Below are 23230 nucleotides of genomic sequence, written 5' to 3'. Positions count from 1 at the left end.
GTACTCTCTTCATTTTTTAATTGGATTGTTTGTTGTTGAGTTTTGTGAATTCTTTATATATTTTAGATATTAACCCCTTATCTGAGCTGTTGTTTTTAAATATCATTCATCTCTCATTTGGTTGCTGCCTTTTTGTTTTATTGTCGGTTTCTTTTGCTGTGCAGAAGCTTTTTAGTTTGATATAGTCCCGTTCATTTATTTTTGCTTTTATTTCCCTTGCCTTTGGGGTCAAATTCATGAAATATTCTCTATGGCTGCAGTATATAAATTTAGTAATTATGTTTTCTTCTCTATAATTTTTGTTTCAGATCTTATATTTAGGTCTTTGATCCATTTTGAATTAATTTTGTTTGTTTGTTTGTTTTTGTATTTTTCCAAAGCTAGAAACGGGGAGGCAGTCAGACAGACTCCCGCATGTGCCTGACCGGGATCCACCCGGCATGCCCACCGGGGGCGATGCTCTGCCCATCTTGGGGCGTTGCTCTGTTGTGACCAGAGCCATTCTAGCACCTGAGGCAGAGGCCATGGAGCCATCCTTAGCACCCAGGCCAACTTTGCTCCAATGGAGCCTTGGCTTGTGGGAGGGAAAGAGAGAGACAAAGAGGAAGGAGAGAGGGAGGGGTGGAGAAGCAGATGGACGCTTCTCCTGTGTGCCTTGGCCGGGAATCGAACCTGGGACTCCTGCACTCCAGGCCAACGCTCTACCACTGAGCCAACCGGCCAGGGCCTGAATTAATTTTTGTGCATGGGGACAAGGTGTAGCTAAGTTTTATTCTTTTGCATGTGGTTTTCCGATTTTTGCAGCACTATTTATTGAGGAGGCTTTCTTTTCTCCATTGTGTGTTTTTGGCTACTTTGTCAGAGATAATTTATCCATAGATATGTGGTTTTATTTCTGAGCTCTCAATTCCTTTCCATTGGTCTTTATGTCTGTTTTCTGTGGCCCCCCATATTGTCTATCCTTGAGAATGTACCATGCACATTGGAAAAGTATGTATAATCTGATGTCTGGGATGAAATGTTCTGTGAATGTCTATTATGTCCATCTGGTCTAGTGTGTCATTTAAGGTCAATATATATAAGACACCAAAATATATAAGACATCTTTTTTCTTTTTTTTTTTTAAAGAGAGAGAAAGAGAGACAGGAAGGGAGAAAGATGAGAAGCATCAACTCATAGTTGTGGCACTCTAGTTGTTCATTGATTGCTTTCTCATATGTGCCTTGACCAGGGGTCTATAGCTGAGCCAGTGACCCCTTGCTCAAACTGGTAAGCTTGTGTACATGCTGGCAACTTTGGGGTTTCGAACATGGGTCCTCAGCACCCCAGGTTGACGCTCTGTCCACTGCGCCACTGGATAGTCAGGCAAGACATCTTGTAATGAAACAGAAAAAATAAACAGACAAAAACACAATCATAGTTGGAAATCTCAAAACATCATTGACAGTTTTAGATAGATCATCTACAGGAAATCAATAAAGAAATACCTGCCTTAAACGACACATTAGACCAAATGGTGCTATTTTTTTAGAAAGGTAAGTACAGCCACATTTAAATGAAATAGAAGTAATCTCTTTGTCAAGATAAACCTTTGTATGACAGAGATACTTTCAGCCCTGGCAGACGGACCATAATAAAAGCTCTTTATTAATCTGAAGATTTAAAATCCTCTGTCATGATGAGCCAAGACTGACAGAGCCTTTATAATTATTGGGTCTGAGTGATTGTTTGGTGGGGTTGTTTACTATATTATTTTCTACATTTTCTGTGTTTGAGGAAATTTTTTTAGCAGGAGTCATTATTGAGGAATGGGTTATTTGAATGTTAGACTGTGATGGGGCTAAAGGAAAGGAGAAAAGAATTATTTGCTTTTTTTAGAAATAGTAGTAATTTTCCATCTCTCTCTGCTTTCTATTCCAACAAGTTTCATCTACACTTCCTAACTATCCACCCAAACAGAAAAATAACAAACCAAAATCTGGTGCAGGGAAAAGTAGTGAGCTTACCAAGAGCCTCCTGACTACCTCATTACTTCCCTCTAAGAATGCGTTCTTTGGAAGAGTCACACTCAGCATTTTTGGAACTAAGCCATTATGTTACATACGTCCTCCAATTCCACTGTACATCCCAATTTTGGGAATGTGAAGCTGTACTTCAAAAATTAAGTGGAGGAGGACGATTTGACTTTGAGTGAGGGGTATGCAGCATAATCAAAGGTCAAAATAATCTGGAGATGTTTTCTCAGAACATATGTACCCTGATTTATCAATGTCACTGCATTAAAATTAATAAAAATAAGATTAAAAAAATTAAGTGGATATAACATTTGTCGCCATCATATGACCTAAATTTTCCGAGAGTACTGATTTCTTGTATTCAAGGGGTAGAAGTATTGGGTGATCAGTTTTTCCTTTAGGATTATTGGTATGTGCTATGAAAATAAAACGTGGAAACATGTATACTTACTATTGACCTGCTTCATAGCGTCACCCGTTGTCTGACGCTCGGTTTTGTATTCTAGGTATTACCCTTACCATTACGCACCCTTCCTGTCTGACATCCGCAACGTCAGCGCACTCAGAATCCATTTTGAACTAGGAAAACCTTTTAAACCATTCGAGCAGCTTCTTGCTGTACTTCCTGCCGCCAGCAAAAACCTACTTCCTGAATGCTACCAGGTGGGTTTTATAACTAAATGTTTTCATGTTCTTTTTCATATTTGGGATCTCCTCCTCCACACTAGAACCATAGTAACCCAATTTCTTTAATAGCTAAATGTACCTTTATTTTCAAAAACAGGAGTTTTTAAGTCCCTTGCAAAGTAATTCTGATTTGAAGTGAGCTTTGTTTTCAAAGCGCAGGCACACCTTAAAAACCATGAGCATAGACAGCTCTTTCGTCCCCAGCACCTCTGTGCACGTCCGTAGTTTGTCTCTGCGCTGATGAAAATAAACGGGACAGGCAGACTCTGAGCCGTCTTCTGCGTCCAGAAATGGACACTTTCACTCCCGTCCTCTTTTACCTTCTCGGGTCAGATGAGGTGTGGTTCCCGTACACCACTTATCCCTACAGAAATGTCGGCTCAGGCTGTACTTGGGCTTAAGTGTTTTGTTTATCGTGCTGTGGATGAGAGAGGCTCTTCTCCGGTTGCCATGGTACCTGACGGAGTGTGGGGGGGGACTATTTAGGGGCAACTGAGTCACCAAAACTAGACTCTGCCTACTGTGCTGATGCTGGGGGTGAGAGTCATTAAGCTCTTCTACAGCATCAGTCTGGTCTTCAGATTCCATGGCCGGGTCCCAGGACTAGAGTAAACACGCACACACGTGTCAGGCGCCCTGTGCACCCCCTGCAGCCTGCCCACGGGCCTCCCTCTCCTGTTTCTCTGATTCTCTTCCCTTCCTTTACGGACACTAAGGATTGATACTTGGTCGCTTTATAGCCATATCTGCCTGCCTGCTCTGTGGCCACGGCGGCCTGGTCATCACACGGTTTGAGTGTTACCCTGAGGAGCACGCTGTTTTATTAGAAGACAATCTCATGCTTTCATGTTTCAACTCGCTTAAAAAAAAATCTCCAGTAAAATAGGTCTTACTGCACTTTTCATCTCTGCTGTGAGTGGTGAAGAGATTCTTGGGTCTCAGGACTGTTTTCCTTTTAAATCATCTTAGGCGATAGTTTTTATGTTACTTAAATCAGTTGATTAGGGCATTAAAGTAAATTCTTTAAGGTTTAAAGTGGGAGGAGTATTAGAAGGCTGTGAAATAAACTGGTGTTTGCACAGGAAAACAGACTTTAGGTGGGCAGGCCTTGCATAGTGAAAACACAAGAGAAGATAGAAATGGCAGAATTTAAATCTGAGGGCCGACAGTTTGCTGCATGACCAGGGGGGTGGGGCGTGACGAGAAACTGGGCAGTCGGAAGTGCTGCGGGTGAAAATCAGAGCGGAGCAAGGGCATTGCCCATGTCGAGATATAAACATTTAGTTTTGCTTTGCTTAGAAACTTTGAGCTGTAACCTTTGGGGAACTGTTATAAATATGTTCACAAAAAACTGTATCGATACTCTTCTATTACACTATTCTGTCTTTCCCCAGCATTTGATGACCAATGAGGACTCGCCAATTATAGAATATTACCCACCTGACTTTAAAACGGACCTAAACGGGAAACAGCAGGAGTGGGAGGCGGTGGTGCTGATACCGTTCATCGACGAGGTCAGTGCCTGAAGGCGTTACGTGTGTGCACGCGGTCTGGCCGACACAGAGACCGTTCCACATACGCTCATGAGCCGTGGGCTTCAGTTACCGTGTCTGCGTGGCTAATGAGATTAACTACAATCTTCTTTCGTGTGTGTAACTTGTAGCTACACTAATGATAAGAGCCTGGAGTGGCTTCACTAACATCAGGCAAAGTGCACTGCTGAACACGGAGTGTTACCAGAGACCAGGAGGGATATTTTATACTGATTCAAAAGTCAACTCAGTTCATAAAGACATAAAAATTCTAAATGTTTATATACTTAATAACAGAGCTTCAAAGACAGGAAGCAAAAACAGTCAGAATAGAAAGGAGACGTCGACACCCACAGTTACAGGGGGAATGTCCGGCCCCTCCCCAAGGGCGGGGCAATGCCCGGCTCCTCCCCAAGGGCGGAGCAATGTCCGACTCCTCCCTGAGGGCGGGGCAATGTCCGGCTCCTCCCCAAGGGCGGAGCAATGTCCGGCTCCTCCCTGAGGGCGGGCAGAGCGAGACCGAGACTCTGGAAGGAAGGAGACCAGCACTTCAGCCTGGCCGGCTGCTCGGCAGTCCCAGAGCGTGCGCCCACCAACCACAGGACACACCTGCTTTCTAAGTGAATAAGGAGCCGTTGCCAACATCATCGGCTGAGATATAAAACGTGTCTCAGTCAGTTTGAAGGGCTGATGTCACACAGGTTCTCTGACCGCATGGAATTAAATTAAAAATCAACACAAATGTCTGGAAGATCTGCAGAATTTTTGAAATTAACACACTTCCAAATAACCCATGGATGAAAGAAGAAATTGAAAGGGAAGTTCAGATCCATTTTAATTTGAATGACAATGAAAACAACACAAGGAACCTAATCTGTGTGATGAATTTTAAGGAAAAGTTGGGTTCCTAATGCTTATTATACTAAATTAAAAATTAAAAATAAATTATATAAGCTTCCTACCATAAGAAGCTACATAGCAAAACAAGATCAAATTAAACCCAAGCTAGGCAGAGAGCTGTCTATTTATGTGGAAAAACTTAATCTTGGTCCATAGCTTACACCGTGCCCAAAACTTAATTCAAAATCCATCATAGCTCTAAATATAAAAGCTACAACTGTAAAATTTCTTGACATAAACAGGAGAAAATCTTAGACAAGATGCAGAATGCACTAAACATAAGAAAAGAATTGAAAAAATAGGTTTCATCAAAATAAAAAAATTGCTTTTCAAAAGACACTATTAAACAATGAATAGGTAAGCCACACAATGGGAGAAAGTATTTGCACAGCATATATGTGCGAAAGACGGGTGTGCAGAGTTTATAAACAACTCTTCCAACTCAATGTAGGAAGACAGGAACCCCAATTGTAGAAAGACAGAAAACCTAATTTTTAAAATGGGCAAAACATTTGAAGGGACATTTCAGAAAGCAAGATACACAAATAGTCAGTAAGCTCATAGAAAGTATGAAGCATCATTAGACATTAGAGACCTCTACAGTGAGGCCATGCTGCGATGGCCCTGCACTACGCTCTCAGCAGAATGCAGAAAAATTAAAAGATTGAAACAGTACCCAATATTGGCAAGAATGGGGAGCAACTGCAATTTTTATGCATTGATGGTGGAGTGTAAAACAGCACTAACAATTTTCCTATCTGTCTGGCACTTCCTTATCAAGTTAAGCATAAAGCTACCCTAGAACCTAGCAATTCCATTCTTAGCTATTTACCAAGAGGGGGGATGTCCACAGAAAGCCTTGTGCAGAGTACTCCTAGTGACTGAACACGGATCAGCCCAGTAACCATGAACAGCACAGGCAAACAAGTTGTGATGAGCCCACACCGTACAGCACTGCTCAGCAGTCCAGGAAGAAGAGGGACTGATACCTGCCAACCACGTGGAAGAGACTGAGAAACAATCTGAGGAGAAGAAGCCAGGCACATGAGAGAACAAACTAACCTCTGGTGGAAGAAAGCAGAACAGGGGTCACGTTGTGAGGGGGGAGTCGGAAAGGGTGGAGTGGGAAGGACATGCCGGATGACGAGAGTGTTCTTGGTGCGCAGCTGTCCAGTTCCTCCCAGCGTCCGCTGCAGGCCCACGTGCTCCACTGAACCTGAATTCTGCCTCAGTTGAATACGTGATGTTGGAGGGGAGGTAGGGTATAAGTAAAATACCATTGTGGAAATTCAATTTACTGTTTATTTCCTGAGAGAGTGTTATTTATTTTATTGTATCCTTTACAATATCAGTGGTATCTTAAAATTGAGAAATTATGGTACAGTATTATCTGTTTCACTCCATAATCTTTTTCCAGGTTTTGCTCTTTGCTGCTTCTTTCTACAGCTCTGTAAAGGCTTGGAAAGTGGTATAGATCGTTACTGGAGCGAAAGTCTAGGAAGACACTCCGGAAACGGTTCAAGAGTTCTTTACAAAGTTAAACATAGATTTACTGTCCGACTCGTTAGTCACTCTCCTGGAGTGTGATTTTTAAAATTTATCCTAGAGAAATGAAAACGTGTGGTGTACACAAAAACCTGTGTACTAGTGGTCAGAGCAGGTTATCTGTGATCATTCCAAACTGGAGGAAATTCAGATGTCCCTCAGCGACTGAGGGGTAAACACACTGCAGTCTCTGGGCCACTACTCAGCATCAACGATCGGTAGAAACAACGTGGATGAAAAAAGTCAGTCTCAGAAGGTGGTATATGACATGCTTCTATTCATGTACTGTTATTTCTTAAATAATGTTCCTGAAACGACAAGATTATTGTCATATAAAACACAGCAGTGGTTGCCAGGGGTCAGGGTTGGGGACACCGAGGGGCTAGTTTCTTTATGACGATGGGACGTTTCTGTTTCCGTTTGCGTGGGGGTTACCCGAACCTGCAATACACGCGACAAGAATTCCACAGCAGTGCACACACACAAAGGAGACCACAGGCAGGAGCTAGGGAAATCTGTGCTGCCCGTAGCTCAGTTAGAGCGTCGTCCTGATGTCAAGGTGGTGGGTTCGATCCCCAGTCAGGGCACATACAAAAATCAACCAATGAATGCATGAATAAGTGAAACAAATCGGTATTTCTCTTTCTCCCTCTATTTCCCTCTTTTCAATAAATAAATACAAAAACAAAACAAAAAAAAACACTTTAAACCATTGCAATTCTAATTGGAATTATGTTAAATATAAAATAATTTCAAAGATAAACATTTCTGAACCATTGGCAGAACTTGTAAAGTAAAAGATCAAGATTCTGTGAATTATGATAAATTATAATAAAGATGATAAACTCATATTTAAATTTTGATTCTCAGCTCTGGCTGGTTGGCTCAGCAGTAGAGTGTCGGCCCAGCATGCGGATGTCCTGGGTTTGATTCCTGGTCAGGGCCCACAGGAGAAGCAGCTGTCTGCTTCTCCCCCCCCCCTTTCTCTCTCCCTCTCTCCCACATCCATGGCTCCATTGGTTCGAGCACATTGGCTCTGGGTGCTGAGGACGGCTCCATGGAGCCTTCTCATCAGGTGCTAAAAATAGCTTATTTGTGAACATGGCCCCACATGGGGTTGCTGGGTGAATCCCAGGCAGGGTGAATGTGGGAGTCTGTCTCGCTGTCTCCCTTCCTCTCACTTGGAAAAGAAGGAAACAAGAAAAATTCGATTCTCTGCTGTTCTTGTCCCCACTTTAGTGACTGCTTTTGGAGTCATCGGTTCAGAGGAATTTGCAGAGGCAAGAAATATATTCTGGCAATATTCCAGGCCTTTGAAACCACGAGTAATAGCAAATTATCTTTTCGTGTAACGACATGGAAAAGGATCCCATTCAGTCAGATTTTCGTTTTTCAAGAACACAGATCATTCGGTGTCCTGAGGGAAAGTACTTATTCTGCATGCTGCAATGACGGGATTTTTATACTTTCAACCCCTCTCTTTGGTCTCCACCTTCAGAAGCGACTGCTGGAGGCCATGGAGCTGTGTAACCACGCCCTCAGAAAGGAGGAGAGGAAGAGGAACCAGCACAGCGAGTGTCTGATGTACTGGTTCGACGGGGACACGGAGTTCACCTACGCCTCTCCCTGGCCCGGGAAGTTCCCCGCCATCCAGCGGTGCTGCACCAGGTGACCCGCCCCCGCCCCCGGCCCCACCCCATGACCAACAGGGAAGGCTTGGGAATAGAGAGTTGGAGAACGAACAAATAATGTATTAGAACAGTTATAGTCAATTTATAGTTAGTCACCTCCCACTCTCCAAAGACGAGGCATCTCTCACTTGTTTGTATGGTTCTCTGCCTCTCTCTCCGTCTTCCGTTGTGTCCCGGGATTTCCCTCCTTAGCCGGCATCCCTGTCGCCCCTCCGGGGTGTGGGGGGCTTGCTCCCTGGAGGCCCCTGTCCCCTCCAGCATCCAGTGGTGATTGGCCGGCTGGGACTCGCCCCGCCACCCCGCTGGGGAGAAGCAGAAAGGAACACGGAGCCCCTCTGTTTTCTTACCCCAAACCCACTTCTTTATCTTCCTCGTCAAAATGTCTTCCTTGTTTAATCCTCTTCTCTCGCCGTCCAGGAAAATGCTGTGCTCAGGGGCAGACTAGTTGCAGACAAAGGGAATACCTCTCACTTAGGATGTTTTTTCTTTTTTTAAAGCAAGAGAAAGGTCAATAGACATTATAAAATATTTACTTTCCATTCTAGGTTTTAGAATATGGAGGATAGGGAGGTTTATATGTAGTTAATATGACCCATTATTTTAAAAAATAATTATATGTATGGTTTTGTTTATATATGTGTGTGTGTGTGTGTGTGTGTGTGTGTATATATATATATATATATATAGTTTTGTTTTAAACAAATGGAGAAAACTTGCATTCAGTCTCCTCCAGGCATGGTTGTGCCTGTCTCAACAGAGAACCTGGTTGTCTTTGTTTGTGAGGAGGAGTTGTTGGTGCCTTGTTTAAAAGCCAGGGTGACCAGTCCCTGGACAGCGGCTCAGAGGATAAAGCTCCGTCCTGGCACTATGGTCACCAGTCAGTCCCCGGGCAGGGCGTGTAGGAGAAGCAACCAGTGAGCACACAGCTAATGGAGCGACTAAGTGGAGCAGCGAGTTGTTGCCTCTCTCTCTCTCTCCTCTCCCTTCCTCTCTCTCTCTGTCTCAGAATCAATGGAAAATTAAAAAATAAATAAATAAAAGCAAGGATGACTCTTGCAAAACATTCAAGGGGATGCTGAAAAACTGATTGCGTATAACCTGTGACTTTCTGGTGACCTGTCTTGGCTCCCCGTCCAGGTACCAGAAGATCTCTCTGGACGCCTGGCACGTGGACATCAGCCAGAACAGGATCACCCGGGTGGACCAGAAGGCGCTGTACTTCTGCGGCTTCCCCACCCTGAAGCACATCCGACACAAGGTCAGCCGCTCCGCTCGGAACTCCGTGGCGCTCGTAGTGAGTGTGCCGGGATTGCAGAGAAGAGCTTGACATTAAATCCCCTGCCGTTCTTTCTTCACTCAAGTTTTTTCTGAGGAAAAGCGGGGTCCAGGTGTTCCAGCAGAGCAGCCGCGGGGAGAACATGATGCTGGAGATCTCGGTGGACGTGGAGTCGGAGGAGCTGGTGAGTGTCCCATGCTTGGCAGGGGCTCCTTCGGCACAGAGCTGTCCTGCCTGCAGCCTGGCTGCCGAGGGGTGTCCACGGGGAGGGCGGCGGGCGGCCGGAGCCCCGCGTGGGCCTGGGCCCTGGACCTCAGTCTGGGCGGGGCCGGAGAGGGGCTCTGGGTGAGAGGAGTCGCCTGACCTGGGGGTTGTGGTAGAAGACAGGTGGGGTGCAGTAGCTCCCGCGTCTCAACCTTTCTGTGAGTGAGGGTTTTCTTAACACTCGCTCTTGTGTAGGAGTCCACGTGCAGCACGAGGGAAGGGGAGGTGGCCGGGTGGACGGAGGAGGTGTGGGGGTGCGGGGGAGGGGGCGGCTGGAGAGGCAGGTGCCGCCAGGACGCGGAGGACCGGGAATTCCAGGCTGAGGCGTTGGGACTAGTTTTTTTTTTCATGATCGTTATCTTGAAATCGGAATTTTCTTAAAGATGAATTTGGTGGCTGCGTAATAGGCTGTTGCACAGGAGAGAAGCGGAGGGGCAGGGACAGCCTGTGGGGTCAGAGGCTGGGTGTGGAGGCTTCCTGTGGGCAGGAGGGGCCTCGGCCATCTCAGGGACTCGCAGATGGGCTGCGAGGGTCTGCGGCACACCAGGACGTGTTTGCTGGTCTGACAGGTGTAGTTTCGATTCATGCACACTGGACGGCTGTTGTTGTGTCGGCTGTTGTCGTTATTTTGTATGACAACCTACGGAGAAGAGAGGAGGTCAGCGCACCGACTCTGGACAGGCACTGCACGTTGTCAAAGTCCTGGCAGCCTACCGGCTGGAAACTGCCAATCTAAGTGAACACGGCTAAATAAAATTGACCTTTTATCAGTTGTTCAAATCTAGGAGTTGAAAAGAGGAGAAAATATGAAATGTGACTGAGGATCTAGGCTAATTAACCAGGAAGTGATGGCCGTTTACTGGAATAAAGAGGTTAAAAGCGAGGGTCCCTGGGGTGAGGGGACCCGTGGTCAGTAGTCAGGGAAGTTCAAGGTGGTGCTCGTACTCTGCGGTGGGCCTTTCTCTGCAGGGACCCGCTGCCCTGAGCCTCACTTGTATGTGGTGGAGCAGTTCGTCTCCACTTTGAGTGAGTTCGTTGAGGACGGTTCTGCTTCCGTGCCGTGATTGGGAAGGCGGAGGAGACAGTCACATTGTAGCATCCTGTGCTTTAGACGACCACTGCCCACCGGGGAGGGCCCTTGTCCCCAGCTTAGCACCTGGCGCTGGCGCTGAGGGGACAAGTGCACAGTCGACAGCATGAGGTGGGTCAGGCCCCGGGATTCGAGGGCTCAGCATCAAGAAGTGCTCAGCCGCGCCTGACCAGGCGGTGGCGCAGTGGATAGAGCCTCGGACTGGGACGCAGGACCCAGGTTTGAGACCCCGAGGTCGCCAGCTTGAGCGCGGGCTCATCTGGTTTGAGCAAAAGCTCACCAGCTTGAGCCCAAGGTCGCTGGCTTGAGCAAGGGGTCACTCAGTCTGCTGAAGGCCCACGGTCAAGGCACATATGAGAAAGCAATCACTGAACAACTAAGGTGTCACAACAAAGTATTGATGCTTCTCATCTCTTTCCGTTCCTGTCTGTCTGTCCCTATCTATCCCTCTCTCTTTCTCTCTCTCTCTCTCTCTCTTTCTGTCCCTGAAAAAAAAAAGAAGTACTCAGCCATTAGGAAGGGTGGGGATGGAACAGTGACCCTGACAAGGTGTCAAGAGAAGTAAGAGAGATGCCCCAGGTATGCAGCATCACCGAAGTGTGGGCTGGGCGCTGCTTCTAGTGCAAGAAGAACAGAAACTGAGAAAAAGGCTGTGCGTTTGCCGTGCAGGCGTCACGGGTGCCTTTGAGGGTGCATCCTGGTGGATGGGGAGCTGGAGCCCGCTCCCGAGGACTGTGGGACCCAGTAGGGAGAGCATAGGCGGCAGGCCGCGGGGGCCCTGGAGAAGATGCTCCTCATTTAGCAGAAGGCTGGAAGCACAGAGGCGGGGGGGGGGGGGGGGGCGGAGCTGAGCGCACAGGAGAGGGGGTGCTGGAGAAGGGGGTGCGGGCCGAGAGGAGGGCGCTGTGCAGTGAGAGCAGTGCCCGGGCGGCAGGGAGAGGCTTGTCCGCAGCTTCTGTGACAGCGTCCCTCTGGGAAGGAGGGCAGCTGCTTCCAGCGCTGAGGGAGAGGCTGGGAGGACGCAGTCAGGACTAGAGGTGTGGACAGAGGGACAGGACAGTTCCTGGAGCCTTGTTCTGACGATGAAGCTTGTTTTATTGATCAGAATAGTCACTCCCTTGTAGCTCACAGTAAGTAATGTCTAAATAGAATCCATAAAATTAAAAGTTAGCACCAGAAAGTTGGGAGACAGTCATCTTAAACTGCAAAACCGGGTGGACGCAGTGTCCCCACTGTAAGGCCTGTGCTCCTGCCCCAGGATACTGACCACAGCATGAAGAGAGGTCGCGTCTCGGGTCCTCTTTTCTACTATCTGACTTCTGAGATGGACCGATGAATAGTAACCCTTTTCTAGGCATTTCTGCTCTTTTCCCCCCCTTAATTTCTATAAGAAAAGTAAGTGAAAGAATCATAAAAATGATGGAATCGTGGAATTTTACAGCTGGATAGAATTTTAAAAAACAGCCAGAGATTGACTAGACCTTCCCTCAGCTAGGAGACAGCAGGACGTAGGCTTCCCACTGCGTGTGTCTGCTCACGTCGGCAGGGACTGGGGACACTGACCCCTTGTCCGTGGGCGCCCTTCTGTCTGTCCTGAAGCTTGTTTTCTCAGTAAGCACTTCCACCCAGGGTTAAGACGAGGGGGCGCTCCATGCACGCTGCTGAGGAAGCGAGTTGGAAGCAGGCTCCCTGTGTCGCAGGGCGTGTGCACCGACGGGGACCCGCCTCTCCAACCCGGAGGGGGCAGAGCGCAAGGTCTGCTTGGGTAACTGGCACAGGCTCGTGCTGCGTTCAAGGCCAGGAAAGGCCGGTATTACAGACAACTGAAAAATAACTTTTCCAAAAAGGAAAGGAAAACAGGACTTGAAAATATCCCGGAGATCCTGGAGAGCGTACTAGAAAGAGGGAGTAGTCAGCAATTAGGTGCAGCGTAAGGACGGGGAAACTGACGGAGCTCCCGCAGGCAGCCGTGGAGCTGAGTGGACGTGGAGGGGCGGCCGGAGCGAGAACGGCGGGGTCCCCAGCTGGCGTGTGCAAGCGTGTGCCTGTCTCCGTCACGCACGCGGAGTTCTCTGCCGATGCTCAGCCCACAGTCGCAAACAGCTCCCAGTTCTTCCTTCCGTTTAACATTGCCTCTGAAATGTCCCCCGGGCCCGAGCGGTCTGAGCGTGCTGCTGCTTCCCCCGCAGCGGATTGAGAGCGTTGCTGCCGCCGTGCTCGGGAAGCCCGTCTTCGTCAACTGGCCTCATCTGGAGGAAGCGCGCGTCGTTGCCGTGTCAGATGGAGAGACCAAGTAAGCCTCCACTGATGATGTTTACAGATGTCTGTTTGCCTTGCTGCTTCGTGGCTTTTACTGATACAGTTGTTGTGAAAATATTTGCACTCTGCAGTGAAAAGGACAGCCCTCTGGTCACAGCTCTTGAAGTTCAGCCCCGATTGAGCTCCTGGCCCAGCACAGAGAGCAGTGACAGAGTGGTCCTGGGCGCAGAGCTTAGCACGGGGGAGGGAGGCGGTGGTTCTGAGAACGAACTGTGTGTGGGGCCGGGCGGGACGAGACTTACCAAGGGTCACTTTGCAGATTACGTCAATGTCCAAGCACCAAGCTGCTCACCTGAAACTGCTATAAGCTAATAGTAAATGTCAGCTGTAATCGGAAGATGAAAATAAGGTAGCTAGGACGTTAGCGAGTCTATTCTGAGCCCTCTGTGGGGGCCGCCGGCCGGCACCTGCTTTCCTCCCTGCTCTGCACATCCGCCTGCCAGCTGGGCAGCAGGTCCCAGCAGAGGGAGGCGCCTTTCTCACACCTTTTTAAATTTTTTCAACATTGTTTTAGCTTTGGGCCCTTTGCCTTTCCATATAAATTTTAGAATAAATTGTATATCTGCAAAAATCGCGGAGAGATTTTGACAGGCATGGTATTAAACCTAGGCGTGAGTCCGGGGGGCCTGCCGTCTACCCTGCTGAGTCCTCTGACCCGGTGGCCCTGCGTGTCAGAGCCCCTGCTCCAGCTTGCAGAGCTGCATGTGTTCTGTCAGGAGCGGAGCTCAGCGTTTAACCTGCTTTGAAACAACCGTAGATGGGGTGTGTGAACGTTCCCTGTCCCAAGCCAGTCTGCAGAAATACTGGGGATTTCTGTGTGTTGGTTTTCTGTCCTAGGATTTGGCTGAACCTCCCTCCCTGCCTTTCTACCGAGGAGGGCAGGCCAGATGCTCCGTATGGGGTCTGGGTTTCCTGGCTGTGTCCTCTTAGCTGGGCCTCCAACCCACAGGGCTCCGGGGAACTCTGGCGGGCGCGGTGGCTCTGGGGTCAAGTTAACCATCTTTAGCAAAAATGCTTTCTAATTTTTACATTTTTATGATTTAGTTAGTTTCTGAAGAGAGAAAGATTAGTCATTTGTTTTTAAATCTGGGTTAAAATAGTTGACAAGATTTTGCTCTGAAATTTATATTACAGTTTTTAAAAAGAAAGCTTTTACATTTTGTTTTGCTGTTTTAGAGTGTAGACACCTTTTTGCTTTGCCAACTCACCCTGCTAGACCTCTCTATTAAACTGCAGATGTGGGGGCTGTTTTATTTTCGCATTTAAGGTTCTACGTGGAAGAACCCCCGGGAACACAGAAACTGTATCTGGGAAGAACAGCCCCGCCCTCCAGAGTGGTCCATCTTGGGGACAAAGAACAATCCACCTGGACAAAGGAAGTCCAGGGCATTTCAGAACAGTGAGTGTCCTGACGCGCTGGGTGTCACAGAGCTGCAGCGGGGCTCCTGTGCTCGTCACCTCCGCTTCCGACCCACCATACCTCACGATCTCCTCGCACCCAGAGCCCCCCTCTGCGCGGTCCCCTCCCCAGCCCCACCCCAACCCCGCCCCAGCCCCACCCCAGCCCGCAGCCCTGGCCCACGCGGGGCTCCCCCAGCTCACCCCCCCCACCGTGGACTGTGGAGCCACTGCAGGACACCTCTCTGCAGACATGCTGCGGTCAGGGAAGTTTGTGGGTCTCCCCCAGCTCACCCCCCCATGGACTGTGGAGCCACTGCAGGACACCCCTCCACAGACATGCTACGGTCAGGGCAGTTTGTGCAGAATGAGCCCCTAGCAAGTGTGTGTCTAGAGAAGAAAGCGTGTACAAACCATGAACTACTTGATAAGTTTTCAAACGCGTAACCAGAACACAAGTCAAGAAACAGAACCAAAGAAAAACTTCTGTCCCTGAAAGCCAAGGATTCTGACACCAGACCCTTCCAGGCCTTACCGTCCGCCCCCCACCCTGTCCCTCCTGCCCCCCCACCCTGTACCCCCTGCCCCCCCGCCCTGTCCTCCCTGCCCCCCTGCCCTGTCCCTCTGCCCCCCCGCCCTGTCCTCCCTGCCCCCCTGCCCTGTCCCTCTGCCCCTCCCGCCCTGTCCCCCTGTCCCTCCTGCCCCCCCGCCCTGTCCCTCTGCCCCCCGCCCTGTCCCCCTGCCCTCCCGCCTTGTCCCCCCTGCCCCCCCACCCTGTCCCTCCTGCCCCCTGCCTGCCCCACCTGCCCCCCCGCCTGCCGCCACCTGGCCCCGCGATTACTATTTTGATTTCTAACTCAGAGGTTCCTCTTTCTGTTGTTGAATGTTGTATGATTGATTCATACAGAATGTACTCTTTTTGAAGCTGACCTCTTTGCTCAGCGCTGTGATTCTAACATTCATTTGTGTGGTTAGATATACGTCCTTGGCTCCTTTTCGATAATGGTGCTGTTACGTAGTGAGTTTGTTTAGAATTTATCGAAGCGTTTGAGGATGAGCTGATGGTTTGGATGATCATTACCACCCTCGAATACATACACACTCATACGTGTCTATATGCTTTATTCTTTCTTTTAGGTACCTGAGAAGAAAAGGAATCATAATAAATGAGACATGTGCAGTCGTGTACGCACAGTTACTCACAGGCCGTAAATACCAAATAACTCAAGACGGTGAAGTTCATCTAGAGAAACAGTGGTCAAAGCAAGTTCTCCCTTTTGTGTATCAAACTATCGTCAAGGTGAGTGCCCCTTGACTCCCAGCTCCGTCCCAGAGCCCAGGGCAGCATGCTCTGTAAGAAGACGGTGTCACGTTAACCCTTACATAGCGATGCATCATGAAGACTAGTACACTTTGTGAAATACTGTCTTTTAAAGGAGTGTTACATACTCAGACACTCTGAGGTTAGGAACTTGTCCTTTTAATTTACTTTTTAACTTAATCTCTAAAAGAAAAATTCCAGGGTCAACTTTTATATCCTTGCATTTTTAGATTTTTATTCTCCAAAAAAAAAAAAAGTTTGGCTTAAACAAATTAGTAAATGCAAAACACTGTTGTGCTTATAATCTCAGGTGTGGTATGGGATCAGAACATCTCAAAGCGTGTGGATACCCCGTAACTCGGGGAAATAGGACGGTGCTGTGGTTAAGAGCACAGACGCCCCAGCCGGCTGCCCAGCTGTGTGGCCGGGGCAGGGCGGGGCGCCCCCTCTGTGCCTGTGTGCCCTCGTCTGTGACAGGGGCTGGTTGTGGCCTCCCGTAGCGCACTGTCCTGGGACTGAAGGGGCTCGTAGCCGTGTGCAGTGCCGGGGATGGCAGCCTGCGTGGTGACAGCCGGGAGCTGTGGCTGCTAGTGCGGCCGTGTAGACGGTCACTTCTGAGATGCGCAGACCTCACGGCCGTGGTCCCCTGGGGCGGACGCTGGGTGTCGCTCGATCTGGGTTCTGACCGTGGTGGTTTCCTTTGACCTTTCATCCTCTGCAGGACATCAGCGCCTTCGACTCCCGTTTCTCCAACATCAAAACGCTGGACGACTTGTTTCCTCCGAGGAGCACGGTCTTCATGCTGGGGACCCCCTACTACGGCTGCACTGGAGAGGTTGGTCCCTGTTCCTGTTACGAATCGCTCTTTCTCTCTTCTTTGAGGTTGACACGATTCTTTAACTTCTCTTCCTTGAGGTGTCAGAGAAAAGGTGACACCTCAGGGGGAAAATAAGGAAGAACTGACCCCTCTAACTCGTCTGGCTGCGCAGCCTTCCGCTTGAGCGGGCTGGGGTCAGGACGTTGGGGGAGAGAATTCAAGTCCTTCTCTCCTGGGCGGTGTGCTGTGGTGGTGGAGATGAACCAGTCCTGGAGTTACGTTAGACAATGCTGGGGTTGATGGGTGTGCAAGTGTGCTGCTGTTCTGGCGAGCTCAGCGCTCTCCTGGGAAAAGGAATGAACAGATCTGCATGTAGTCCACGCCCAGACAGGCCGGATTTCCTAGTCTGCTGGCACAGGAGGGAGGAAGCAGAGAGACTCCGGTGGCAGTGAGCCCATGGAGTGCCCACACCTTGCCCTCTGATGCCGTACCCTGCTGCAGAGAACAGGGCTCCTTGGAGACATGGCTGGGGCCGGGGCCGGGGGGCAGGTGGGCGTCAGCGGGCCTGGAGCCTCTGGTGTGTCAGGAAGGGAGGGAGAGCCCCCAGGAACGATGGCAGGACATCACGTTGTCCCAGAACCAGGCTGCAGGGGCTCCTGCCGGTCGAATCTGGGACAGTTTGAGGATCAGAATAATTATGTGCAGGAATGAACTATGAACCATTGGGGCAGAGACAGGAATTGATGATTTCATGGTGGAGATGAATAATTGGTGACGGGAGGCACTCTTGCTTAAAGTGTTCTGTCCGGGCCAGTGAGGGGAGCGTGCTGGGGGGCGTGTCACGGTCCAGCCTTCGGGATAAAGACTGACCTGGGCAACAACCACCGCTGGAAGTAAGTCTCAGGGAGTCTTAGATCAGGAGCAGGAAGTTCTCATGGTCTTGAAAGTGTTTTCCCACAAAACATGCATTAGTTTTAAGTTCAACAAATAACTATAATTGTACAGTGAAGAAATTGAGCAACGTCTTGATGGTATGGTCAAAGTTCTGATGAGTGACAGGTGAGCATCTTGCCCCTCCAGATGTGACATTTCTGAGAAGCCCACAGCCGCTGTGCACTGTTCTGCTCACAATACCTACCCTGAGCCTAATCACAAGGGAGCCTCAGATACTTCCAAAATGAGGGGCCTTTTCCCTAAGGGCAAGTGAGGGGGAGGAAGGGACCTGCCCGCAGATGCCGCTGCTGTGAAGGAGAAAGGGAAGGCCTGGCGGTCACTGTCCTGTGTTAACGGAGCTGAAGGGAGAGGGGCCGCGTGCGGGTCTGGTCACCGCCTGGGCCTGCCGTGCAGGGAGACGGCTTTCCATCAGGGACACGTCAGGTCCCCTGACAGAATGGGAATGTGCAGGAGAGACTAGATAAAACCGTTTTAACAGTGTAAATGTTGTACTCCGTAACTGTGCTGTGATTATATAATGAAATATCCTTATTAGGAAGTAGACATGAAATATTTAGGGGTGAGGGGCAGATACATATAATATACCCTCAAAAAGTTCAGAAAAAGTAATTATGTAGATTTAAACACACATACAGAACACAGATGTCAAAACAAAGGAAGTAAAATTTACAATATGATTACATTCACTTAGAAATTCCAGGAGAGTAACTGATATCCAACTTTTTTGTGTTATCATAATTTAGAAATAATAAACACTTTAAGTAAGAAGAAAAAGCAACTAAATGAAATGTAGTGGAAGAGAATAAACATGCTGTGATTTTTTCCTCCAAGGTTCAGGATTCGGGGGATGTGATTGCGGAAGGTAGGATCCGTGTGGTGTTCAGCATTCCCTGTGAGCCCAACCTTGACGCTCTCATACAGAACCAGCACGTAAGTACCGCAGTCCGTCTTGTCCAGCTGAGGCCCGAGGAACTCTGGAGGTTTAGAATGGTGTTCTTGACAACCTCTTTGAATGTATTGTAAACATCTTGTTTAATTCTGATTAGATTCCCAGTAACATCTGTAGCAGTGTTATTGAGAACTAAGGGTGGGGTCTGCTCAGAACTTCATGTAGACCTGTGGGGGAGAGAGCACTGACCCCCATTACTGCTCTCTGACGGTCATCACGGGCTGCTGTATTCAAGCTTCGCCGTGGCACATGGACTAGCATGCCCACTAGGAATCAACTTGGGCTTGTTAAATGTTTCACAGTTAGTCAAAGCCTGCATTTTTACTTCCAAGTGACAGATGGCCTTCTGCACAAGTTTAGTGTCCCTCCTTAGCTCAAGGGGAACCATTTCTAGAGAAAGTTTGGAAATTGCACTTAAGGTCACAGCACCGTTTTTCAGGGCCCTTTCCTCAAAGGTGTTCACTGGCTTCCTTTGGTGCTCCCCTGTGGAGGTGGGGGCTCCTGGGAGGGGCCACTGTTCTTACTGATTGGACAGTCAGCGTGACTGAAGTGAGGCCACGTGGATAGTCAGCGTGGCTGAAGTGAGGTCACGGGGATAGTCAGCGTGACTGAAGTGAGGCCACGTGGATAGTCAGCGTGGCTGAAGTGAGGCCACGGGCAGCAGCTTTCACTGCTGTCCTGTGCTCTGACAGTCAAGTGTGTAGCTCCCTGCCCTGCAGAGTGAGTGTGAGGCTTCAGCACACCCAGGGGGAGATGGACATGTGGAAGGCAGGCAGATTGGCCTGAAGTGCTGCCCTGCGGCCCCTGCCCCTGGGCTCTGGCCCCTCGAAGAAGGCTCCAGAAAGCCCAATCAGGAAGCTGAGGGTGTGGCCCCTAGAGTAGAAGCAGGACTGTGCCCTGGGGATACGGGGAGGAACCTGTGTTCAGGCCGTGGAGCCTGGCTCTCTGGGCCTGGAGGGACCCCCCCCACCTTCACCCCCGGGCTGTGCTGGAGGCTCTACCACACGGTGCTGTGGGTCGGCCTCTCCTGGGCACTCCCGGTCCTCATGGACTTGAACTTCTTTCTGCTCAGGCCTTCCTTCTCTTCCCTGACCGCTCAGCTGTGGGTTTGCACTCTCCGGGGTTTCTGTGTGGTTATCGTTCATTTTAATTGTACTAGAGCCAGTGTTTCTACAGGAGTCCAGTATGTCCTTTGCCGGGAAGGACAGCGGGCCTCCTTGGCCCTGGACACTGAGGGCTGGTTGCCTGCCAGCTGACCCATTTCCAGGTGCCCCTTAGAGAAGTAGCTCTAGCTGTGACAGGGAGCTGCTGCTGAGCTCTGCTGTGGCCGTGGGGGCCCGTTGGTCTGTGTGCACGACTGCCCAGTCTGACCCGGTTCCGGAGGGAAACGGTGGTGAGATCTTGAGGAGCCGGTCAGGGTGCTCTGACAGTCACTGTGTCTGCAGGCCACCCAGAACGTTGACCCACTCACAGGGGACTGCAGACAGGATCTTTGAAAGAGTAATGGTGGCTGAATCAGTTCCCTACCAATCTCTGGAAATTTTGTATTTATTGGTGATAAAAATCCTTGTTTTCATATGAAATATGAGTATAAAATATTTTTGTAATTCATATAAATATAGAAGTTTTATATTTACATATTCATGAATATGAGTACAGTACGTGAAACCCATATAAAATAAGTATGAGCTATCATTATGCACAGTGTGTTAGAAGTACACAGTGGCTGACCCCAGTTGGTACTGGACTTGGGAGTAATTTGCCTTTGGTTAAAAATTATATGATCTGATACGTAAAAAAATATTGCCAGTCTTCGTGGTTTGCTCCCTTACCTGCACAGATTAAAAGAGGAGCTCACAGGAGCCTGTTAGTCTCAGGTGACAGTGAAAGTGAGGGAACAGTGTTACTTGTATCCGTACATGAGGATACTTTTGGCTTTTGCTCAGTAGCCGCTTTTTTGCTGACATACCCATGTTTTAATTCATCATTATGATAATCAGGGTCTCCTTCCGTCCTGGGTCCTGACTCAGCCCTGCTTGGATAGGAGAGTCAATGTTCTCAGTGTAATTCTTGTCTGCAGCTTGCTGCTCAGCACTGAGAGCTGATCTCTTGAGACAGTTGCACAGACGGTGTGAACCCCCCTCCCTGGCACCCACCCTGGGGAGTTCTGCCCTTCAAGGAGGGGGAGGGGCAGAAAAAGTCTGTCTACAGATCCTTTAGAACAGAAAAGAGAAGTGATCCCTGACTTTTCAGAAATTTTATATAGCCACAATCCAGTGCTTAGTCCTGTCCTGGTTGCTGCCAAATGTGATTTATTTTAATTATTTTTAATGTATCAATTTGAGAGTGAGGATCAAGGGGAGAGAGGGAGAAACATTGACTTGTTGTTCCACTTATCTGTGCATTCATTGGTTGATTCTTGTATGTGCCCTGACCAGGGATCGAACCTGCAACCTTGGCCTATTGGGACGACGCTCTAACCAACTGAGCTACCTGGCCAGGGCTCCTCCAAATTTTAAACGTAAAGAAATAACATTTAATGCTTTGTGTTTCTATAATTGACCTTTTTGTTTTTATATTCAAAGAAATATTCTATAAAGTACAACCCAGGATATGTGTTGGCCAGTCGCCTTGGAGTGAGTGGATACCTTGTTTCAAGGTTTACAGGAAGTATTTTTATTGGAAGAGGATCTAGGAGAAAGTAAGTTTATGTTAAAGAAATTTACTTACAGTGACAGAAAAAATTGAATGATAAAGATTAAATGGTTACTATTTCAGTATATATTTTCACTTATTAATTGCTCTGGCTTCTCCTGAAAATTTATGCAGAAATTTCTTGATGGTGATCTTTTATTTAAATGGCACGTGTTATTAGGTGGTTGAAAAGACAGTTTTTAATTTTAGCAGTTAACAAATTGAACCTTGAAAAAAGGTATCAAGGTGTGTGTGAATTTCAATAATACCTTTCCCTGCATTTTCTCATTTTACTCTGCTCCCTAGTTACGTAATCTGTGTTAACTGTTACGCTTTGTTAACTTAGATTTTGAAGCCTTTCCTCAATTTTTTTTAATTACTGCTACTTTGGAAATAACCATGATAACTAAAATAAAGAAGAACAATCCAAACTAAGCTTTTCTAAGAATTAAAAGCCAAACTTTGGTTCTCTGAACGAAATTTTAAAACTCTTCTGGTGTGTGTGCGTGTGATTTAAATTCAGCCCTCACGGAGAACACAAAGCCAATGTGGGGCTCAATCTCAAGTTCAACAAAAAAAACGAGGAGGTCCCTGGATACACCAAGAAAGTTGGAAGCGAGTGGATGTACTCCTCGGCCGCGGAGCAGCTACTGGCTGAGTACATCGAGAGGTGAGTGCCCGGCGGGGCCCCGCAGGTGCCCGGGAACGGGGCGGGGTCTTAGCAGTCTTGCCCTGCTGATCCCAGTGTCAGAGAAAAAATGTTTCTTTTAGGAAGATTTGACAAGTGGTGCATGTAAACTCCTTCTTGGCATTGGCAGACTTTTATTTATTTTAATTTAAAAAGTTTTAATTACAGTTGACATACAATGTTATGGGAGTGTCAGGTGTATAGCATAGTGATTAGACAGTTGTATAACTTACAAAGTGATCACCTCAAAAAGTCCACTACCCATCTGGCCCCATACACAGTTCTTGCGATATCACTGACTCTATTACCTGGGCTGTACTTGAAATCCTTGAGACTACTTTTATCATCTCAGTTTGTACCTCCTCACTACCATCCCCCTTTTCACCCACACCCACAACACCCATCTCATCTGACAACCATCAGAATGTTCTCTGTATCCATGAGTTTGTTTTTGTTTTGTTTGTTCGTTTATTTTGTGTTTTAGATTCTATGTGTAAGAGAAGTCATATGGTATTTGTCTCGGTCTGTGTGAATTATTTCACTTAGAAGAATGCCCTCAGGGCCCATCCGTACCGTTGCAGACGGTGAGATTTCACTCCTTTTCATGGCTGAGTCATACTCCCTGGGGCACATGTATCTTCTTTATTCATATTTCTGTCAGTGGACACTCCAGTGGCTTCCATATCTTGGCTACTGTAAATAACGCCGCAGCAACTATGGGAATGCATATGTCTTTTTGAATTAGGGGTTTGGGTTTCTTCAAATAAATACCCAGAAATGGAATTGCTGAGTCATATTGTTCTGTTTTTCAGTTTTTTGAGGAACCTCCATACTGCTTTCCCAGTTGGCTCCACCAGTCTGCCCACAGTGTGCGAGGGTTCCCTTTTCTCCACATGTTAGCCAACTCTTGTTGATTTATTGCTGACAGCCATTCTGACAGGTGTGAGGTGTTATCTCATTGTGGTTGTAATTTGCATTTTGCTGATGATTAGTGACGTTGAGCATTTTTTCATATGTCTTTTGGCCATTAGTATGTCTTCATTGGAGAAGTGTCTAGGTCCTCTGCCCATTTTTTAATTAGATTGTTTGG

The 23230-nt window shown here is 48.0% G+C and overlaps 1 protein-coding gene across 1 annotated transcript in view; it reads left to right on the top strand.

Moving 5' to 3' along the window:
• Positions 1–23230, top strand: part of XRN1 (5'-3' exoribonuclease 1) — a 109291-nt gene that overhangs the window by 37818 nt on the left and 48243 nt on the right. Inside the window, exons 14-25 of the mRNA XM_066241760.1 lie at positions 2522–2678; positions 4097–4216; positions 8178–8347; positions 9508–9628; positions 9732–9830; positions 13190–13293; positions 14587–14718; positions 15855–16017; positions 16760–16873; positions 18641–18739; positions 21344–21459; positions 21976–22122. Of these exons, the coding sequence (XP_066097857.1) occupies positions 2522–2678; positions 4097–4216; positions 8178–8347; positions 9508–9628; positions 9732–9830; positions 13190–13293; positions 14587–14718; positions 15855–16017; positions 16760–16873; positions 18641–18739; positions 21344–21459; positions 21976–22122 (1542 nt within the window). The remainder of the gene's footprint in view (positions 1–2521; positions 2679–4096; positions 4217–8177; positions 8348–9507; positions 9629–9731; positions 9831–13189; positions 13294–14586; positions 14719–15854; positions 16018–16759; positions 16874–18640; positions 18740–21343; positions 21460–21975; positions 22123–23230) is intronic.

Source organism: Saccopteryx bilineata, chromosome 8 (genome assembly GCF_036850765.1).
Source record: "Saccopteryx bilineata isolate mSacBil1 chromosome 8, mSacBil1_pri_phased_curated, whole genome shotgun sequence".
Classification (NCBI taxonomy): Eukaryota; Metazoa; Chordata; class Mammalia; order Chiroptera; family Emballonuridae; genus Saccopteryx; species Saccopteryx bilineata.
Note: the sequence above shows the minus strand (reverse complement) of the source record. Positions and strands in the feature narration are given on the sequence as shown.